This window comes from Perissodus microlepis, chromosome 17 (assembly GCF_051167445.1).
Source record: "Perissodus microlepis isolate ML-2025 ecotype Zambia chromosome 17, ASM5116744v1, whole genome shotgun sequence".
NCBI classification, from domain to species: domain Eukaryota; kingdom Metazoa; phylum Chordata; class Actinopteri; order Cichliformes; family Cichlidae; genus Perissodus; species Perissodus microlepis.
The window spans coordinates 24763951-24787314 of record NC_140477.1 but is presented as its reverse complement, the minus strand read 5'-3'; the positions used below and the strand labels follow the sequence as shown (position 1 = coordinate 24787314).

At 38.9% G+C, this 23364-nt stretch overlaps 1 protein-coding gene across 10 annotated transcripts in view; it reads right to left on the bottom strand.

Moving 5' to 3' along the window:
• mast2 (microtubule associated serine/threonine kinase 2) overlaps positions 1 to 23364 on the bottom strand; it is a 144998-nt gene that overhangs the window by 29409 nt on the left and 92225 nt on the right. For 7 of the 10 annotated variants that reach the window (XM_084909928.1, XM_084909930.1, XM_084909929.1 and 4 more), the window contains 5 exons: positions 20011 to 20102; positions 10803 to 10878; positions 9749 to 9769; positions 7800 to 7878; positions 6519 to 6673 (listed from right to left, as the gene is read on the bottom strand). In XM_084909928.1, coding sequence (XP_084766054.1) covers positions 6519 to 6673; positions 7800 to 7878; positions 9749 to 9769; positions 10803 to 10878; positions 20011 to 20102 — 423 coding nt within the window. The remainder of the gene's footprint in view (positions 1 to 6518; positions 6674 to 7799; positions 7879 to 9748; positions 9770 to 10802; positions 10879 to 20010; positions 20103 to 23364) is intronic. The other 3 variants (XM_084909933.1, XM_084909937.1, XM_084909932.1) reach the window with 2 other exon arrangements.

The following is a 23364-nucleotide window of genomic DNA, read 5'->3' as shown; positions in this document are numbered from 1 at the left end:
ACAGGCTCGGTCAGCTCAGAGCAGAGGGGAAGAGAAAAGGGATGGTGCTCACACACAATAACAGGACCTGGGGGTCTTCATCATACGTGCATCTTCAGCGGTGTCAACCGAATACCATGACATCCTCTAGACTCACATGGTTGCACACACTGAGCAGCGCAAAGGTAACGCCTCTGGAGGCTGGCAGACCAACGGACAGCATGTGTGCGTCAGTAATAAGCCAAGCATCTTCACTACTCGTCCAGCTCCGTGCAGCGAGTCTCCATTAGTCCTCGGGGGGATTTTCATGCCCTGACAGACTGACAGTGACGTCTCCTTTAGTTCATACTAGCACCAACAGTGGACTTCATTTTCTCTGTATTGTGCTTCTCCCGGGACTCATCCCTTTTCTTATTCTATCATGAACCAACCCCCACACCTGACCTCTCTCTGCAATAACACAAAACAGCAACAGTAGCAATACCCTTGACCTTTCCATGTCTCACTTCCACAATATGAGATGATGACAGGTAGAAGGCAGTATGTGTGTGTATGTGTTTTAGTCACGGAAGAAACATTTAATTGTGAACAAGGCTTTGATAACCTTCGGTTTCATTTACTATCATATATGAAAGTGAAAACTGCTTTCCAAACGATGAGTATTTTAGGAACTTTAGGAATCTGGCACACAACATATCTTCATCTGTTTTAAACCATTAGTTTGGTTGTTTCTGGAATGATTTTAAATATCCTTCTTGAAGATACACTGTCAGTACATTTGTTATAAACATCTATCATATGTAAACACAGCCATAAATTCAACTGTTATTAAAATTGTCTAAGCTTGCCTTTAGTGTCACTCAGAAACAACTTGAATACATGTTTATTACTAGAAGGGTGATGCCAGTGCACTTGAGCACACTGGATTTTAAATTCTGCTCCCCCTTGTATGTAAATGGTCTGAGCAAAAGGAGGAAAATTAATGAAGGCATCTCTATAACACAGCCCACTTCCATCCATTCATCCATTTATCCATCCATCAATGTACATCGACATCTATGGTCAATTTAGCAAGCGCTAAGCTATGTACAGGGTGTCTTTTGTCCTGTTTTCCTCCCATCACCCCCAGCCTGGCTGGAGTTTTGTCTCTATTATTGTAGGGTCTTTACCTTACAATATGAAGCACCTTGAGGTGACTTGTTAAGATCTGAGGTTATATAAATAAACTTAAATTGCACTGAGTGTATATGTCCTCTGATTTTCAAGAGGCCTAAAGTGACTTTTTATTGCTCTTACAACTTAACCTCATAAAGGGTCATCACATCAAGGGGGTAAAACATTTTTGCTAAATTCAAATATAGTAAAATATCTAATTTTACAAAAAAAAAAAATTGACCTGAAGGCCAACCAACAAGTTACTTGTTTTTAAAATGAATTGAAATCTTAAGAATACATTAAAAAAGGTGCAAAAGTGCAGAAAAGACACCTTACAATTTCTGCAAACTTAAGAGATTTAATATGACTGAGGTTACAAACCCCCCAAACAAACACAAAGACATTTTAGCCACCACACATCTGTTAGCATGAGTCACTGATAAACACACAAATATACCCGTGCACACAAGCACATACATGGTGACCTGTACCATGAGGTAATGCTCTGAGTCATCAACCAGCAGCTCAAAGTCCAATTACGAGCGTAATAGGAATGAGAACAGCCTGAACGTGACAAACATGCTGAACGTCACGAGCGCAGTTTATCACACTGACAGATGACCACACACACACACACACACACACACACACACACACACACACACACACACACACACACACACACACACACACACACACACCCCGCTGTGAAAAAGTATTTGCCACCTTCCTGATTTCTTACTTTTCATTGCATATTTGTCATGTTTCAGATGATCAAACAATCAAAACAATAAATAATAAAAAAAGAAAATACAAAATGCAGTTTTTAAATTATTATTTCATTTATTAAGGATAACCTTGGCAGCAATCAAGCATTTAAAAAAACTGGTATGGAGGTTTTTTTTCTTCTTTGCTGTGCAGGAATTTTGGCTCGGTATTTGCAAAAATGTTTTTAATTCGGCTACACGTGAGGGTTTTATGGTCATGAGCACCTTAATCAATCAAATTAAGTACAGACCCCTCCCAAAAATCTTTTTACGTATTTTCTGATCCAACTCTACGATAACGATTTCAAACTTAACTGAAAAGGACCTCATCCTTCCTTTTCACTGCTTCATTGTGAAACATCTGCAGGGACTGTTGAATTTGTTAACAGCTTAAAATTGAAAAAGCTAGAAGGAAGATGTGTTTTCAACTAGTTGGTGAAAGAAAACTGTCTTTGTGACATAACGGCACAGCAATAAGACAGAATTTGGGTTTACTGATGCTTTACAAAAAGAAAAAGGCTAGGAAATCTGTGCACGTGAACATGCAAAGGCAATTGTTAGTCATGTACGTCAATCACCTGATGCGATGACATGTTCAACTTTAAAGCACTTCTTTAATGTCCGTGTGCCTTAAAAAAATTAAGGAAAGAGAAAATCAATCAAAAGCTGGGCAGCTCTGCCACAGGGCTCAGTAAGTAAAGGAGGTGGAGTTTGTACAAAACAGCCTGAGGCACTTTCTTAATTTTCACAGTATATCATTGGTGTCTTCTTTGTGTTCTTCTTGTTGGGCGCTCATGCCTGTGAGCAGCCTGAGCAGATATTAAAATAAATCTCCCATTCAGTGTAGCGGACGCCAGAGTGAAATCCTCTGGATGAATAACATAAGAAAGCCAGACAAAGGCTAATTAGAACCTGGCTATATTTCTGCGGTAATGGGAAATAAAAACTGCCTTGCGGCAATCCCTGCGAAAATCGTCTTAGTCATTACTCTGAGAAATGACCTTGGAGAAGAGATATTGGAGCAAACTGTGGGACAGTTGTTTTAGTGTGGGGCTGCAGTTCGAAAGTTAGCACTTATACTTTCAGAAAGATATGAAATTTGATAATTAAAACATTGGGTGAAGGCCCATTTTCTTTCTAAGTGGTGCCACATGTGACAAAAGGCACTCAAAATGCAAAAGAGCTGATTTCTGCAGAGGATAATTGAAGTAAATCAGATGAGACAGGGAATCAGATGGTGATGGTGAGGCTGGGGGAAGGCTGAGGTGAGGTGGGAGGAGAGATGATTGGTGGGTGTGTGTGTGTGTGTGTGTGTGTGTGTGTGTGTGTGTGTGTGTGTGTGTGTGTGTGTGTGTGTGTGTGTGTGTGTGTGTGTGTGTGTGTGTGTGTGAGAGAGAGAAAAAGAGAGAGTGAGAGAGCGAGACAGAAAAAATAACATTGCTGCTTCACAACTGAGGCGTCTGACTTGGGGAAATAAGACGCCTAATTGAGCGTGACAGAGAGGGGGGCACGTTGTGCCTTCACCACCAAAAATCATCGATGATGTCATTAAAATCCTCCAAGCTAAAACCTAATGAAAATATAAAGGAACAGTGAAGGTATGTTTGTTTAGTGAATCCTAAAACAGTGGTGCAAATTCTTTTCAAAACTGATGTAAAGTGTAATTTCAGTACTTTGTCTTCATTTACTTTCTGGCTCTGTTTCCAGTCACGAATTTCAATTTGTGTTAAGCTGCTTAAACTCAACTATTTAAAAAAAACATAATTATAAAATGTTTTCTAGCTTTTTGCGTTTGCATACAGCCTTTCTTTGGAAGTACACATTTCATCTATAATCCGCAATTTGTTTCTATTGCGTGAAATTCGTTAAAGTTTAAATTGTCAGATAAATTAGTCACCTACCATTTCTGACTTTGCTGTTTGCTCAGCATAAAAGCACCAGAGAAAAGTCTGGACACACAGTGTAGAAAAAACACTGAAGAAAGCAAAGCTGTCAGGTGTGCTGATCCAAGCTACTGCTAAGATAAGAGCAAAAGCCCTCTTAAGGCTTTTTGAAGTGCAGTCTTAAAAACAGCAAAATACTGTTATGAAAAAGGCTCAGAAAAAGAGGAGCAAAGAAGGGAATCAGTGCCTGCTGAGTATAAGCTCATTGGAGTTACCAGCTTTAAAAAGGTGTGGACGTCACAGAGATGCTTCCCGGAGATTAAGTAGTGCGCACCTCCCCTCATCAGTTGCTGTGTCTTTACCAGACACTGAGAAAAAGAAGAGATGGTTTCTGCCTGTGACATTCCCACCATGAATCATTTAGAAGGAGCTGTTATTGTGTGGGGGCTTTGCTAGTAACGGTCAGATTTAAGGCGACACTTTAGTGGCAACCAAAAGATCCTGCAGTGACACATAGTCCACCTGGTTTGATCTTAGTGGGACCATCATTTATTCAGTGAGCCAGGCCACATCTTCAGGCTCTGTAAGGACTGTTAAAAAGGAAGCAGCAATGATGGAGTGCTGCATCAGTTAGCTTGACCTCTACACTCACCAACAGAAATGGTTGCAGACAGTAGAGTGAAAGGGAAGGAGACAAGAGATGCTCAGCCTTGAAGGAACCCCCTCAGGTGATGGAAACTGTCCAGGTGATGACTGACAGATTGAAGAGTGTATAAAACTGATATGAATTAAAAAAAATGTTTTTCTGTATTTAAACATCCTTGTTTACTACATAAATATGAGGTATATATATATTTTGTTTTAGCTATGATGTCTTAACAACCCAACAATACAAACGGATCTATGATCCTACTAAAAATGAGATTAATAAAGAAGCTAGAGATTGACAAAAACAATGGTGAAGGTCATTCCTTACAACAGAATGATAAAATCATGATCATATATTATTGCTTTGCAGCTCATGTTCACTATATGGCCTCTCTCATCCAAATACACATACTCTTCTTCTCTCGTTCCTTCTTTTGTCTGATGGGTCCAGTCAGTGACTCCAGTTAATTTCTTTCATTGTTCTTCTTTTATCTTTTTGCGTTTCCTTTTCAAACGTTTAAACTGCATTTACTCCTCACATTATTACTGCTTTCTGTTGGCTATTCCTCTGAACTTGTAGATTGTCTATAGACTGCTCATTAAAAGCTTTTTAATGACACTCACTGCTGGTAGACTAATATGATGTCAGGGTTTTGCTGAGGCTCACTCCTCCTTCATACGAGGGGGGCTGACAACCAGCCACAGTTGAAACACTTTTCAAAGTCACCTCAGAGTAAAGTAACTTGCTCACTGTCAGCAAGTGCTCTGTGCTTGTCAGCTCTTCTTTTATCTCTGATAGAAGCAGGTACATTTTATCTTGGTCTTCACCCTTTTAACTGTTGGTGCTAAAATGTAACATCTGAGATCTTTTTATTTCATTTTATTTTCTGACTGGAGAGATATCAAGGTTATATAGGGACACTGTTGATGGTGGATTACCTGAGATAGCAAACCACACAAACACACACACACACACCACTAAACACAGCGGGAGTCTAATCAGATACACACCATGTAACTTGGTATTGCCTGCTTTCATCTCATAGGATGAAAGCATTCGATATCTATCCATAAAGAAACAGGGATAAAGATAAGGAGAACGATGCCGAGACGAAAAGATGAAGGGGTCAAAACAAGTGTGTGATACAAGGAAATTTTAAAGAGGACTGATACAGAAAATCTGTAGATGATAGGATGAGGTGAAATCTGAAAGTATCTCTTGACCACCAGGAACAGAAATAGAATCACAAAAAAGCAAAGATGGCTGGAGACAACGCAACACTGACAGAGCTACAGTTTGACAGGTGAGTGTCACAGTGAGCACTATTCTCACTTACACCTGTCATGGGTAAGTCAGAGGAATATGTGTGACCTTTTTAAGACTGACAAATACACACACAATCTGGGTCTGCTAATGTTTGTTCATCCTATGTGAAATGCTATTTTAGTGCTATGCTGTATTTAAAAATCAGACCTCCACAAGTGAAGGGGCACAGCAGTGTGAGCCTCCTCTACAGACTAATGAAGGCCCAGCAACTTTCCACTCAAAATGAGCAATCTTCATCCAGGACTGACTGAAAGCAACGTTGCATCACTTTCTCTGACACAAATTGAAGGTGAGAAAAACCATCTCTAGATCACGGGACAGAAAGGATACATTTATGAGATTACTTTTAAATTCAAGTACTGACTTGATCTGAATGGTCTGCACCTACAAGTGCAAAAAGATCTACATTGTTTGTAAAATTGTACATTTTACAAAGACATAATACTGGTTGATTAAGCTGAGAAACTATACTCCTTTTTGAAAACGATATGCTCCCTTTGAATGTAAAACAAAATTGAGAGAGACATGTTTAGCAGAGACGTGTTGCATCAACTCTTCTTTGAATAGCAAGCAGGGTTTGTGCATCTGGGCCCTACAAGGGTTTTTCTTTTGCAGGAAGCCTCTAGCAGCTATAGAAAAATGCAGGGCATTTGCTTTATCGTTCATTTCTGCTTTCCGCTAACACGTAGGCTGGGTTTCATGTGGCATTTTGCTGGATCTAATCAGAGTATATCTTGTGAGCTAGCCCAGAGCTCCTACCTTAGGCTGCGGGACCGTGGTCTCATGGCGGGGGAGCGTCGTCCCTCCTCATCTGTGATGCTCTCAGAGCTGAAGTGTTTGGTAAGGAAGTGCAGCTCGTCAGGTGTGGGCTGGAAGGGCAGCTGGTGCAGCTTCTCCTGGGATGAACAGGAGGACTGTGAGAGGAGGAGCACAAACGGAGTATAGATTACAACCAGCACTGAAGCTACAGTGAGGAGTTAGGCCGGAGCTAAACTGGGATTAGAAGAACTCTGGGTTGAGTTTGTCTTTGGAGTAAAGTTTAGTCCCCTTCTCATTAGAGGAGAAAGGGACAGGAAAAGCAGATTACTCCAAGCTGGAAATGCCTGTAAGGTTTGAAGGGAGCTAAGCTAGGATTATACTACAGGCTAAAACTATTTTTGCTTGTATGATGTATTTTTTTAAAAGTTAAAGTGCTCTAAATGGAAATTGGCGCGAGGAAATTCTAGCATTATCTCTAGCTGGAACAATTTGTGTCTGTCCTTGCAGGAATTCCTGGTGTTAAGGCTCGTTTCTACACAGAAAAACAGAGTGGAAAGACTGAAGAATGAAGTGCTTGGCATAGCTGTAAATCTGTGTATCATCAAATTATAATGTATGTAGTTTTGCAATTCCACTACTGGAAAGGTTTTCCAAACAAGTTTAAGCTGAACTTCAGTGAATGTGAGTTTCTAAAGCTGACAAGTGAAAAGTCCCCAGTTTGATTTCAGTAGGAGGCACGAATCCTTTTGGGGTTGTGACAGAAAGGGCATACAGCATAAAAAAACCCAGTTAGGGTGAAATTCACACAACAAAGGTCTTATTTGTCTGAATAAGATAAAAGGGAAGGGGGGCTTGGTTCTCTCTTAGTACAATGATTGTGTTAGTCTCGATGCTCACGTTCACGGCTTCTCAGACAACTTAGCCAGCCTGCTGCCTTTGATGCACAGCAAGTCTCATTTTAAAGGCAGGAGCCACAGAGGAAGTGTGCAATTTTAAAAAAGGGAGATGAAAGAACAGCAGAAGGTAAAGGACAAGGAGGAGAATAAGACCAAGTGGGACATTTGACATGTCCCTAAGACTGAGGGAAAGAAAAAGAGTAGGACACAGAAGTACACAGTAAGGTATCAGAATGAAGGAATCAGCAGTGGAGGCTATGGCAGTTTTGCAGCTTTGTAGTAAGTGAAATAAAGTATGTGTTTCTAGTTTTCGTGGATGAGTCTATAGATCACTACAACAGACATACAAATACATGCATAGACAGAGTATAGTGAATTTATTTACCGAGACAGTGGAACTGGGAGTGTTGGTGCCATATCCAGAGGAAGGCAATGAAGCGAGAGACCAGCGTCTGCCATCCGTCCTTAAAAACAAAGAGCGAACATTAAAGAAAATGAATGAAGACATCAGCACTCAATGATCATTTTCAGTGAAATACCACATATTCTCCACAGCCAGAATAACAAGATGAAGCAGTGTCACATACAGTGGAAAAGTATTACAGTAGGTGGAAGAAAAGGTGAAGCGGAAAGATAGCATGGAACCTATTAGAGCACTTCGCTCTCGCTCTGCAGGCCTACTTGTTGTTCCTAGAGTATTTAAAAGTAGAATGGGAGGCAGAGCCTTCAGTTTTCAGGCCCCTCTTCTGTGGAACCAGCTTCCAGTTTGGATTCGGGAGACAGACACTATCTCTACTTTTAAGATTAGGCTTAAAACTTTCCTTTTTGCTAAAGCATATAGTTAGGGCTGGACCAGGTGACCCTGAATCCTCCCTTAGTTATGCTGCAATAGACGTAGGCTGCCGGGGGATTCCCATGATGCATTGAGTTTTTCCTTTCCAGTCACCTTTCTCACTCACTATGTATTAATAGACCTCTCTGCATTGAATCATATCTGTTATTAACCTCTGTCTCTCTTCCACAGCATGTCTTTTATCCTGTCTTCCTTCTCTCACCCCAACCGGTCGCAGCAGATGGCCGCCCCTCCCTGAGCCTGGTTCTGCCGGAGGTTTCTTCCTGTTAAAAGGGAGTTTTTCCTTCCCACTGTCGCCAAAGTGCTTGCTCATAGGGGGTCATATGATTGTTGGGTTTTTCTCTGTATCTATGAAGCGCCTTGAGGCGACTTTTGTTGTGATTTGGCGCTATATAAATAAAATTGAATTGAATTGAATTGAATTGAACCTAATGTGTACAAAAAGCATCCACTGAGACTTTGCACACGTAAAGAGAAGCACCACAGAGTTCACAGACTCGACAGCTCATCCGGTTTCTTTACTTCACAAATACCTTCTGGTTATCAAACATTAGCCAGCTTTTTGTCACTTTCAGTAAATATTCATCCTAACAAACCTGAAGTGCCTCGTTACCCCTTCTGTGTCTCAGCTCCAGATCCAATTAAACATGTCCGACTTTAAAAACATCTCGCAAGTATTTCATTTCTTTTTGTTTTACACTTTTGGCTAAAACGAGTGAAACTTCTTCTGGAGATTTTTGAAGAAATTTATAAAAAGATCATAAAAGCACTTATTTAAATATCTAAAAAATGATTTGTTTTTCCTCTAAAAAAAACAAAACAAAACCCTGTGGTGTTCATTATGATATTTGTTTATGGATATAATTCTCTCTTTTGTTTTTTTTTCTCTCTATTGCCTTTGTGTTCTGGGAGGGTCCTCATTTTTCTCGTGTTACCTTGTCTGTCTACATATTCCTGTTGTCTCTGGACTGTCCCTCATTCAATTTAGTTCCACTTTTATTTTGAAGGTTAGTTCCTCTTGTGCTTTTCTTTGTTATTCCCCCCCCCCCCCCGGTGTCTGACTGACTTCACTCCTTATTACCCTTCTTCTTCAAAAGGAACACTCCTGGTCTTGCTATTTAGGATGTTTGAATTCCTAAAACACAGGTGGGCAACAGAGGAGAGAGTACAGGAGAGGCTAGCCTGAAGAGCCATAACTGAAAATAGATTTCCCCTGCGGAAGTGTTTTGTGAGAACAAATGAGAATGTTTGAGTATTCACCAATAGAAAAAAACAAGAGGATGCTTTTTCATGTCATTCTTATCTCTGCTTATTAAAAAAAGCAGAGATAAATGTGTGTGTGTGTGTGTGTGTGTGTGTGTGTGTGTGTGTGTGTGTGTGTGTGTGTGTGTGTGTGTGTGTGTGTGTGTGCGCTGAGTCATGCAGGACAGAGGGCAGGAAGAGGCAGGCGGAAAAGTCAGAGGTCAGAATGGAGACATTACCTGTCAGCCCTGTGTCCATGGCTGTGAAGAAGACAAGACAATGGTTTTCTTTTTATTTATTTATTTATTTTTATTGCTGTCACACAGACTGAAAAATAGATGCAAATTGCCTCAGTTGGTTTTCCAAACAAAACATATCTGATATAGAAAAAAGTTTAACTGCTGATACTTTGTTGGCAGTGCAGAGTGGCACACTTTTTGTTGCAAGCCATATGTATTTTTTATTTTATGACAACAAGCACAATTATTTTCATGCAAAGCCAAATGAAAAAGCATTTCAAAAAATACATTTAAATGAAAGTGTTTCTGGTAAAATAAGGCTTTTATGCGAGTAGGAACAGTAGGCCCGTCATATCAGACTCCACCACACGGTGTCCCTCTCACCCCACAGTGTGCTGAGCAGCGGCAGCTCTGAGGTCAGTGGCTGGACAGAGAGGGATTTCCAATTCAAATCAGCACTAATGCTCCTTTTCGCTGAGCACCTCACACACACAGTGTCTCAGTGTTTGATGACGTCGTCGGGCAAACAGCCTGCCTGTTCGGCTCAGTCCTCGAATGGAGAGTCTCAGTTCAGTCAAATAGATTCCAACCCCCCCACCACAGCTAGGGATCACAGTGTCTCACAATAGTTCCCGGAAGTTAGCAACATATGCTAGCCACGGCACAGATATGGGAGCACAGATCTTTTAAAGATAAGATATGTAAAATAGTATTTACAAATTTGCCTCCTCATCAGCTCACACACTCATTTACATCAGCAGCTGCTCAGCTCTCATAGGGCTCTCATAGGTCACTGAGTTGTTTAACACTGTTTCAAAGATACGGACATTAAAAGATGAAGTACACCTTATCTATTTGGACTCAACATCTGCAATCTCTTACTTTATTTCTATTTTTTTCTGATGTACCGTAGAACTTAAAACTGAAAAGAACTGGTAAGAGCTAATGATCACTAATACAATCAGTTTGTTTATTGAGGACAACAACGCTTCTGTGTTTTTTACATGGGTGACTGCAAACACAAACATCCTTAGCACATAAATGGAAGTCTTACCTGCGAGCAGGAACAAAGGAGAAGTGTGCAGCTGTGTTGGGAGAGAAGTTGCGAGGACTGTCCAGTGGGCTGGTCCCTGAAAGACAGAAAGACGTAAAGGAATAAGCAGGAATGACAGTAAGACAGACAGAAAACAGAAAACCTACATCTGTGTTCACATGATGAGTTCTTTCTTTAACACAGTGAACACTTTTGTGGCAGGTAATTCAGGGAGAATCACAGGGAATGAAAATCATATCCGATTACCTTACTTCATGGCTGATGAGAAGTTAATTAACTGATCGAGATGTGTTTTGTTAACGTGTGCCATTTTCATAATAAAAGACAATGTGTGAAGTCTTAATCCAGTGAATTTGCTCAGTGAAAAGAGATTTAAGCAAATTACACCACAGACTATGCAAATAGGTAAGAAAAAAATATATATATATATTTTTGTCATCTCTGGACTTGTCATCTCATGTCATTGTTGCTCAGCAACTTTGTGCTACTATTGTTTATATCAGGGATCAGCGCATGTGAGCATGCCAACCAACCATGATCACAGAAAAGAAGATGCAAAGATGCAGAAGAGGAAAAGGGGATGTCTGCAAACACACAACTGGCAACTGAGACTGATGATAAAGATGTGAGATGTCTTTTTTAAGTGGAGTTCAAGGAAATAAAAATCCAAGACAAAATAATAAGGAAAGAGGCAGAGGGACTTTGTTTGTTCTTTTATTACCAAGTATTACTACTCTGATCAAAGCCCAAGTAACGGCTCCCAGTAATAATATCATTATATCTATAATAAAACGTAGCAAAGCTATGTGCTTACTCAAGACAGTAATCTCAAATACAAAATAATATCTGTGCATCAGAAAAAAGAAAACTTTGTCTTTACCAAAAGCTAGTTAACTTCCTTTTACTTTACCCTCTTAGCTCATTACCTACTGACTAGTAAGATGCATTAGAGGTAAATCCAGTACCTGTGTCAGAGATTTGTTCTATGCCAGGACTAATATTTTTCACCTTGCTTGAGCAGTATTACTACAAAACACTGCAAACATTTGCATCCCAAACCAAATACTCGGACTATAATATGCTATTATATTTTTATAAATGTCTTCAGGGTTTAACCAGAAACCTACTCTCGATGACATCACCAAGTTATTTTTGACCAGAATATTTCCTTTGACGCAAACATTAAATAAATATGCCTTCTTTCATCTGTGCAGTATTGTTCATACTGCACAGATGCACAAATCAAACTTTACAGAATGAATTATTTGTGCTACAAGACATCTTCCTGCTGCATTTACCAACCTGAAAATATGAATGAGAAGATAAAAAGGCCCTCATTGTGAAAGCAGAGCATGTGTTAAGTGTTCTGCTCATTCATTTGTTTTCCTTTATTCTCCATCGCTTTAAATTTCTGACCTTGAACAAGACAAGAGCAAAATGAGAATCCGAATGTAAGATGTATGAAGAGAAGAAACGAGGGCGATATGCAGAAAATAAATTGGAAAAATAAATAAATAAACAGGGGAAGTGGCTGTAACAGAAGACAGAGAGGAATGAAGATGGGCTCTCTCACAACCTGATTGAGTGTCTCATTAAGTGAACGAGCACACAGGGGAAAGTAAAAGGTAAAGAGCTTAAAGGAATGACTAGTCTGTCTTCTTGAATCACACAGAAAGGTGGAGTTAAAAATTTAGATTAAGATAAAGTAGGTGAAGCACCTGCTTTTTACATTTACTATTACACTGCTGAAAATATACAAAGAGAAATGAATGCAGTTTAGTTAACTCCTTTTATATCACTTAGACTGATAACACATCATATAATGATTGTGGCAATCAGTGAGTTAATTACTCTAAACTGGATAAAGGGGAAGAAAAAACAGCTTCCCCAAACAAAATCACGTGTAAGTAGCTAAACAATAACTTAGTTTGAGAAACTGGGGACACAAACACTCAATTTCTGCTTCAACTTCAACACAGAAGGGAAACATTTCTCTTCACTGAACACCAAATATCTCCAGAACAGCTTGAATTGACTGTGAAGCTCATAATGCAGCCATTGCCACAGAAGCCACAGATGATCCTCTGTTTAATAAAGCTGACATTTTTTAATTAAATATGCTGACATATCCGAGCAAAAGCAGTGGAATGGATATTCACGGTCAGTATCTGCAGGGAGAAACAGCACTCTGATAATAATTCAGCAGAATGAGGCTGAAAGAAGAAAGGGCGAACACAGATGAATAGCAGAGGAAAGGCTGGCAGCCTCAAAAGCAGGAGGAGAGAGTAAGTAGTCGGACATTTCCACATCAATTATGCAGTTTTCTCCGCAGCATGTCTGGACAGAGCAGAAACTCAAATATTAATGTGAGCATTTGCTTGCCGTCAGATGGGAACCTCTGTCTGTCTAGTTGGCTGCGCAGAACATGTATGCACATATTGGAGTGAACAGGTAGGTTATTAGTCAGACAGATTGCTTGTTAGTGTACATCTTACTTGTGTCAAATGTCTTATACATGATGTAGTATGGCTGCAAGGATGCTGCTGAAGTTGCATTTAAAAGAACATGGAGTTGTCCCTGGAGCTTTTAGCAGGCTCACCCACTGCACCGATCCTCCCTGTTCATATTTTATACTATACTTAGAACTGTGTGTGCATATGTGCGTGGACATTATTTAAGATCCATGTCTCTCAGCACAGAGAAATCAGACACATCAGCGATGGGTCAACTGGTGTGTTTGTGTTTAGAAAGGATGGTTAGGTCTCCTCAGACGTTTTTGCACGAGAATGTGTTTGTGCTCATAGGTTGATGACAAGAGTACCAGATGCACGCACAGGACACGCAGTCATGTGTTTCACCACAAAAGAAAGTCACTTTAATCCTTTTTTTAATCACCAAAGACCGAACAGACTGTCATGAAACATAAAAACTAGACATTCCTTCGCTATTTGCTCTCCCAGCCTGTGGTATCCTCTTTTATGGGGAAGACACTCACAGCACCTGCAGGTTTTTGCTAAATAATATATTGATATGTATTTAATACTCGTGTGTATTAACACCTTCACAATTATAAGTCCATGAGCTAATGGACTTACTGACTTATAGGGCTAGTCACGATTACGTCGACTATCAAAATCGTCGACGACTAATTTAATAGTTGACGCGTCGTTTGAAGCTTTGTAAGATCACAAAACACGCAGGAATTAGTAGGATTTAAGAGTGTAATAACGGACTGAAACAGAAGATGGCAGCACTGCATGTACAAGGATGCCAGCTGCCGTTAAACCCCGAAGAAGAAGAAGTAGCTCTGTAACAGAATTCATAGCGCAGCCCAGCTCAGTTTCCAACAATGGCGGCAGCTAGTTAGTTTTAATATTACTCTTATTATTCTTTCTGGGTCACAAAATAAACGTCTAACATATTTTCAGGCGAGAATGTAGCTGTGTAAACCTCAAATATCTGTTCAGTTTATCAAGACACTACATATTTTCAAAAGCGCTCCGACGTTTTCGGAGATGTCTGTTACCCACTAGCTCGATAGCTAGAGGGAGGCAAGGCTCACTAGAACCCGTGAGAACACCGGACTCGGCAAATCGTTTTCAAACCCACCGCCGTCTTTCGCTACTCAGGTTAAATGTATATAAGTCACTTAGATAACTTCAAAATGTTATTGTTTGGCTTTTTTTTTAGTATTTTATTTGTTCCTGAGTAAATCGGTTTGGCTGAGATTAAAGTTATAGTTTTTACACAGCTGAATAAACGTCAAGCAGACAACTGATTATCAGAAGTGTGAGATGCTGGAGAATATACTCCGGTGTCCCGTTATAGTTTAGATAGCAAGGAGTTTATTAAACTTCACCGAAACAATCTGCAAATTTCATTAAAATTTAATAAACTATCATCTTGTCTTTATTTTTAGTTAGCACATACCTTAAACACTTAAAGCTGTAAGCTGATGATAGTTATATAAGAGCAGATGCTGCTGGTGCAATAAGCTGTACGTTTTACGTCCAATGGATGCATGATCTGATTAGTCGACTAATCGCAAAAATAATCGGTGACTAGTCGACTATCAAAATAATCGTTTGTGGCAGCCCTACTACATATAATGTATGTTCAACACAACATGCATGAGTGCTGAGTGGATGGCTCGCAAGTATTTTGGACTGAACTCTCCACGTTTTTTGACAGAGATTAGAGCCGACTTGAAAACTCAAACAGACCTGATCTAAGATCACGTCTATGCTTTGTGGATCTCCCATGTGTGTCTTTATATGTACTGCAGTAAAGTGAAATAGCAGCAATGTGTCCATCTATTGATCGTGCAGTCTCAACTGACACCACAGTCAGTTATAATTATGCCACAATAAAATAGATTCCAAAGAAAAATCACTATGGAATCTATGAAAAAACACTGTGGCATGAATTTTGCACCTGAATAAGAAAAAGTGAAGTGAAATGTAAATTATAACTGAGTGCATGTAGTAAGAAGTCTCATCACACCATATATAGAAGCTACTTTGCTGTCACATTTTTAGGTTTCCTGCAGTAAACTGCAGTGACAGTGACCTACTTTAGCAAAAACCAAGACGTATGCTTTCATATCAGATACATGCAAATGTGATATCTACTCTGTGGCTCTTCATTTTCACTTGCCTGCTCCCTCTCCAGTGAAGACGAGGTGGAGAAATCAAAATAATTGGGGAAGGGGTAAAAAGAAATGTGCAATACATGCATATGTATGTATAAATATATTTAGCCTTGAGTCTGTGACATGAAACTGAACAAAAGAAAAGCCATCTCTCTTGCAGTCCTTCATTACAATTGCAAAAATGAGCAGTGGTTTGACAGTATTCATCTCGACTCAGAGCGTATAGCTGCCAATCACAAGCTGACCTTTACCAAATAACAGCTTTCTGTCAGCCAGGAGAGCGGAAACTACGGGCTGGTGAAGTGAAACAAATAGAAAAGATGGAGATATTCTGTGTGAGTAAATGGGGGAGAAGAGAAGAGAAAATGAAGCTTGATGTTAAAACATTACAAAAATATCAAGAGAGGAGAAAAAGAGATCATGAGAGAGGCAACAAGGGATTCATGCAGACCTCCAACATTTAATAAGTCTTTTTTTTTTTTTTGGAGAGGATTGGTGCTCATCAGACCCTCAGGATATTAGACTGAAGAATTTCCATCTGATTAGCAGCAAATGGCTTGGTGATTGAAACTATGATGAAATTCAGGATTATGGCAAGAGCGAGAGACTGAGAAGGGGGAAAAGGGAACGAAAGGACAAGGCTTAACCTCCAGTGGTTCATATTAATCAGTTCGTGTCTACAATGAGATATCACAGCCTGGATTAGACAGTTACAGTGGAAGTGTGGAGCTGTGTTCACACCTGATATGAAACCAAAATTTAAATTATTCAAGTAAACAGATTCAAACTAAACAAAGTGTAACAGGACAGAAAATGAAAAACAGCATCTTTAATTAGTGCTGTTTAATTAGAGGTATTTAATTGCTGCGCAGGGTCTAGGACACATAGATAGCACTGCAGGACTAGTGGCACAGTTACCATGGCAATGCAGCAGCTGGAAGATGTAAATGGAGAGGAGGAAGGGAAGATAGAAGAATGGAGCAAAAGAAGTGTACAGTATTAGTAACAGCAAACCACACTGTGAATACAAACAGGCAACCACAGATCACTTCTATGCACCGCAGATGCCCCGTAGGACATCTATCCAGTCAGATATGAAACTATGAAAAGAAAATCATTATGTCAAATAAGTAATGTATGATGGTGAATTAGATGTTTCTTTTTTTATCCTCTCAGTGAGCTGCCTAAAACAGTTTAAAAACCCCTCTCAAAAACAACATGTCTTTTATTTCCAACCCTTTCCATTGTCTTTTGCTAACTTCAGCCGTCACAGTATTGTTCCTGTGTCATTTCACAATATAATGAAATACAGGAAAATCTGATTAACAGATCAGTGCTTCAGCATACAAGTAGAATCTGTGCACCTTTTAGTCAGAACAGAAACCATACACTAACCACAGGACTACAACCTATAGATATTCAGCTGATATTCAGGGAAGACGGCAATTTACTTTATGGTGAACAGCAGTTCTTGTATAAATGATCATTCACTGACACCAAGGTCGCTAGTCACACAATAGACTGGTGCCAAAATAAAACAGTGCTTGTGCTATGCTGTGGGGAGTGGAGGATGACAAAGCTCCCATCAGTAGCAAAGGCTCGCTGATTGCTTGGCTCTAAGCCTGTGTTTCATAGTTCATGAGTAGTTTATAAAATCAGTATCAGGATATCAATATTTAAATATGTATTTTGGTGGCTTCAGAAAATGGTTTGAGATCAATGTCTGAGACAGAATGTTACAAGATACAGAGATGTACAAAAACAGTAAAAATAAACTTTACATTTACAAAGTGGCTTTTAAACTTCATTTGACTGACTGACCAAACAATACTTGTTTAAACAGTATAAACCAGCACTGTGAAGTAAAAAGTCTTTAACTGAGCTGGATTTAGCTTATTCGCAAAATTTATTTGCATTAAATTGTAAAACGCTTTTAAAATTTAAATTGTTGCTGGTTTTGTTGCTGTTTGTTATTTAACTTTTTTGGAATTTAAGTTTATTTTACAGTGTTAAGAAAACTTTTTCCCATATTGTCCGAAATATTGTTATTGCCAATATAATTTTGAGGCGATATCACCCACCCAAAGAAACACTACTACCACTATCGGGTGAAGGTAAACACAACATGGTAATGAGTGTTTCTCTGTGTCACACAGCCTCTCCTTAATATTCTCTCCTCAATATTTTACCATCTTTACATCTTTCATACTCATTCAGCTCTCGCTCTCTCTCCTCCCATTCAGTTACTGCCACCAATAATCCTTTTCCATTCTGCTGTTTCAGTCTATATTTTGATTCCTTCGCTCAGTCCCCTTCAGGCACCATCAGTCATAGTTTTTCTTTTTTCCATCTCTTTTCCATCTATACATTCGAAGGGTGGTGGAGGAGAGGATGGGTGGGTGTGTGGGTTGGTGGGTTTGTGCGCTTGTCTTCCTGTCAGATGTGTTCAGAAGACATTTTGTTAGCACACATTTCATCTAATCATTTGGTGTGTGTGCATACAGCTTCTAATATCAGCACACACAATTTTTCATAGCGAATGTACGTATGATGGCATGGTGGGTGGAATCCTTTTGAAGTGACTCTTGCCTGCTTCTTCTCAGGAGTATTTCAAGAGTATTTTATAAGGGTGAAATAATTTTTTTTTTTCTATAAATATGTCAGTTTGTCAAAGATCAAGGCAAAATCTTATCTTGATGTATTTCCTGCTGCAAGATCAGCTTAAAGTTATAGACACTGACCTTACACAGGAAGACAAGAAAATGCAATACCAATTTGCCAAATTTGATGAAGTGGAAGCAGCTTCCCAATGATTTTATGTGCTCTAGCACATTACAAAAGGCTAAAGCACATAAAATCATTGGGAAGCTGCTTCCACTTCATCAAATTTGGCAAATCTAAGTCACCCAGCAAATCAGTGGTTATGTAAAATTATTGTCAAGGTGCTTGACTTCTTTTTATCTGATGAGCTTAAGCAATCAAAATTCTGTCAAGAAACTACTGCTAATTGTGCCAGAGTGCCCTCAGATTATACAGTCCAGAAAATGTATACACTATCCAAAAAAAAAAAAAAAAATTCACCCATATTGGGGACTCCCCTGTTGTCCAAAAACAGTTGGGACATGGATTCAAGATCTTTAGGGAGTTGTTGGATGGGTTTGGGGAACTGGATGCTGACACGTTATTCTCTGTGTTATGTGGATTTCAGAGCGAGTGGATCTCACAGAGGCTCAGTCAGATTATGAAGTAAGGTGTCTGGAGACTGTGTCAACTTCAGACTCTTTTCTTTGTAACCTGAAAATAGCAAAGAACAGCGAAGGTGTGGTGCGACGTACTATCCTTCTGTTATCAGCAACTGCTCTTCCTATGAGAGTTGTGCCTCGTCTTCAGAAGTGTGTTCGTGGCAGTAACAGTAAGTGACATTTGCATGAATGCCTTCGACCCGTGGTTTCCCAGAAGAACATTGTATTGTAACAAAATAATCACCTGCATGCTCAGCATATATGCATATGTTTCAGTGATTTTTAAAGCTATACAAATATTGCAGGAATGCATACGAATTCAAGCCAATCAGCAAAGACAACCATCAGTCTGTCTTCTGTCTTGCATTAATGTAACGATATCTTGATGATGTCAGTTTTAAAAGTGTGAAAATCTAAGTAATGCATTGGTAACAATCTATACAATAATTAAGATGAAGTAAATATTTCATCTTAATTATAGTAACACGGTGTTAAATTACAAATAATAATATTTACTAATCAATAATAATGGCAACATTTATTTAAGGAGTAGGTTTGTTTAACAAAAAAATACTTATTTTCTAAATATGTTTCATATTATACAGATAAGAGAAAATTACTTTAAAATCGGAGAACATTTTGCTAATATTATTTGCTTATTATTTAGAAAGATTACATTTTAAAATAAAACTTTCTTTACTTACCCGGGCATTTAAATGCTTTTGTTAAAACCATGAAGCAATTTTACAATAAACAAAATAAACAATGGAGTCATTTTTTTTTTTATTTCAGATTTCAAACTAATTAGTAACCAATGGATGAACATTAAAAGTACTAAATATTCAACAGCAACAAACTATTAGCTAAAGCATCATTATAAAAAACAATGGTTATTAATAAGTGTTAAAAATAAAAGTCTGTCTGCGGCAGCTGACCGTATGTCAGCCTGTGCATTCATTCACACATTCAAAAATCTCACTGTGCGATCTCAGTGTGCTACCGGAGCTGTTAATTGAGCTTCGTTGGTGTGTGATTGTAAACAACACGACTCCATGTAATGCAACTTGTCTGCTGTTACTACACACTTTTAGCAGAACAACAACATGTGAGCAGAGTCAAAATTTCCAATAAAACAACACCTAAATTATCACCTTTTCATCATAATTTATTCAGCAACTCTTGCTATGCTACCAGTGAGAGTGGATTTGGACTACTGAAACTGGTACTATGGATACTGATGATATTACAGTATTGAGTATATCAGGTCTATAGTTTGAAACATCAAAGGCAGTTTATATAAAGGAGTGTGTGTTACCTGTGTGTCCATGCAGAGGTGAGTGTGGCCGTGGCAAGGTGGGTGAAGTGCTGGACGTGACAATCAGGCTCTTCCTGTTGCTTGCCCGACAACTGAGAACAAAAACAAAGGCAATTTAGTGACTTCAGCTTAATCTAAGTTCAAATTTGAAACAAATAAAGTCAGGGTAATTAACTCTTTACATAAGTACAAGGATTTCATAGAACCTTCAATGAAGGACACACATTCCTGCCATGGAATTTGCTTCTATAAATGTTCCTTGGGATTTCATAGCCACAATCACCAGTCACAGACATTATGAAAGCACATCATAACCTCACACACTCTTATGAATGCTAAGTTAGTCATTTGTTCTTGTTTACTCTTATAGACTCTTATAGAGTGAGGTGCACTCAGCTGAATTACATCTTATGCAGAAGATGTAGTTTTAACAAAATAAGAGACTGAAAGGTTTGGGCTGGGAAAAACAGATAGGCATCGTTAGATGGTACTCTGTAGGAGACCTCAGCTCCCCTTTGGGCTAAGATGCTCATACGGATGTGTACATACTGCTGTACCAAAGACACTCGTCGAGGAAAGAGCAATCTGCTTTAAAGCTGTGACATCTGTCCCTAGACAGAAGGAGAAGAGGAGGAAATGAGGGGGCAGTCTTCACAGCTAACACCTCCAACATAAGCTCACAAGATTATTCGACTTTGCTGTTTACTCTGAAGCTCCGAGCCAAGTGTGCCTGTAATGACTTAGGAAGGGCTAGCTTCACTCAGGGGAAATTACAGATGGAAGAGGATGCTGTGATGTGGCATCCAGGTACGCTGATATGATATCTTTCTAAAGTGACACATTTGCTCAGCAGCCACCTCTCACATTCAGACAACACTGGCTGAGAACAATGCACGTGAAGGCAGATGCCCATGTTGTTTTTAATGAAAATGCAAACATAGTGACTATATTTTAAAAATGAGCATTACACTTACTCTGTCATGCTTTAAGAGTGACAGAGAACCAAAAGCTGTATGCTGTGTGTTGACAAAAGATGCTGCACAATGACTGCTAAACAGTATAAAAGCTAACAAAGCACAGGAAGCTAAACTCAGGCTATGGTGATAGGCACCCAATGTTATGAAAACAGGTGAATGCACAAGGGGGAGGACAAGACCGACTGAGGGAATTAACTGAGAAGAGGAAATATATGGGAAGACTAGACAAACATTAAGTAAAAACCAGAAAAAAAAACCAAGAGAAAATTCACAGTCAAACCAAAATGGAGACTAGAAACCTGGACTACAAAGCAGGATGTTTTTTATCCAGGTAACATCATGGTCAATCCCATTTTATCTACAATGAAGGTGGCTCACTTCTTGCTGGAGTATATTGTTTTGGTAGTTTTTGCTGCAAACCTAACCTGCTCAGGTTATTTTCCAGGTTAGGGAGCAATTGGTGCAAAATCAACACCTACTGACCAATTAACTTTATGGAAAACAGCAGTCACTATTACTGAAAGACGTCGTGCGTGGATGGTAGGAGTGTAATTCAGAGTGTAATTCAACACTGTAACGTCTTTGCATTTGCCTGATGAACATCAGTAAAAAGTAGAGATTCTATGACACAATTTTATTCCTTGATTTTTATTTGTGTTGCCTGAAAATCTACAAAATGTTTATTTTTTTTAGCCTTGATATACCCTTCTGAGAACCAGCCTATTCATTTCTGTCCTGTGTAATGGACATTTGTTTTTGGTCAATATCTTTTGACTTATTTGAGCTACCCTACTAAGTCCTGATGTGCTTAATAGAGGACATCCTGGGCTTTCCATTGATATGTCATGAGTCTGGGTATTCTGTTTTAGTGCCAAAGAGGATGGAAATCGAAGAAATGTTCAATGGGAAGACTTTTTTTTCCTCGGTTCTCAGAAGATATGGTCCTTAAACAGTACACCTATACTGCGCTTACAGATCTTCATTTTAAATTTGCATGTAGACTAAGTATAACTTTGAATTCTGATGATCTACTCTGACCACTAAGTACTACCAGGGCTGCAGCTGAAAGAGCAAAAACCAAAATGATTTTCTATTTTAAATATAAACTTAATGAAATGCTTGATTTTAATCCATCAGATTCTCTCGTGTCTCAATTTGGTGACGTAGTTGTAGTCAGATGTCCCACACCTTTCATGTGAACGTGCAGAGAAACCCAGAGTTAACTTAGCGAGTTGATAAGCAGCTTTGTATGACTGCTTATCTTGATTTCCAATGTTCAGTGAATTCAGATAACAGAAAGATAGCTGGGGTATGCTGAACTCTGCTCACACTAAACCTGATAACAGACGCAGAAGGACAGGCACCAACAGAAAGAGGAACAGACGAGGCAACACTGAGGAAACTAAAACAACTAAACATGGAGACATGAACCAAAACTAAAATGAAAAATGAAAATTAAAAAATGATAAAACGCTGTAATATCGCAAATACTTAAAGACACATAATGAAATCTAAAGCAAAACTCAACAAGAATCAGTTGCAGACACTGACAGTGTAGTTATACTTGTTCTACTTCTTCTACAAGGACTGGGATGCATGTGCAGTTGGCCCGTCGTAATGTAGTTTCTCAATGGCCAAGTCCAAAAAGCAGACTAACAACAAAAACAAAAAGGTATCCTTGAGCTCGCTTTCTGATGATTGGGACCTGAGTGGAGCCTAGCTGAATTGTGAACATGGAAAGCATCACGAAGGCTGTAAAGGATCTCCATACTGCAGGATAACTAATTACCTGGAGCTATTTTAATCCCACACACAAGACCAACAAAATTATGATTTATGTCATTTACTACTATTCTCTCCCTATGCAGCTGACGCAGGTTTATATCAATCTATACAGCAGCCTGTTGAACTGCATCTCTCTGAATGGAACCTATTTCAAAACTATGCGTGTGTCAGATTATGACGACACTGTCTTTTACTTTTCTTTTTTGTTTTGAAACTTTAGCAGTGGATAAAAACAGTGGTTTGTTAGTAAAATGTTAAAAACTATCAAAGTTATTTCGTAAACTTTAAGGTTCTTGATCATGACAGAGCTCGTATATTGAAACATTATTATTGATTATTGACTCATTAACAGCATCAAAGCTAAAAGCAGATATTTTCTTTTAAAAAAGGGAAAAAAGGGTTGAAGTACTTTACCCTTTATAGTTAAAACAGAATGGTTGGCATTTGTTCATCTTTGATTGAGTACAAATCAAGCAATCTTGTATTATGTCTGTACAGAAGACAAATGCTAAGTACTTCCTTTCAGTCCTGCTGTGTGTATATTATCCTAAATTGTAGGAAAATGTATTTAGAGAACAAATGGACAGACAAA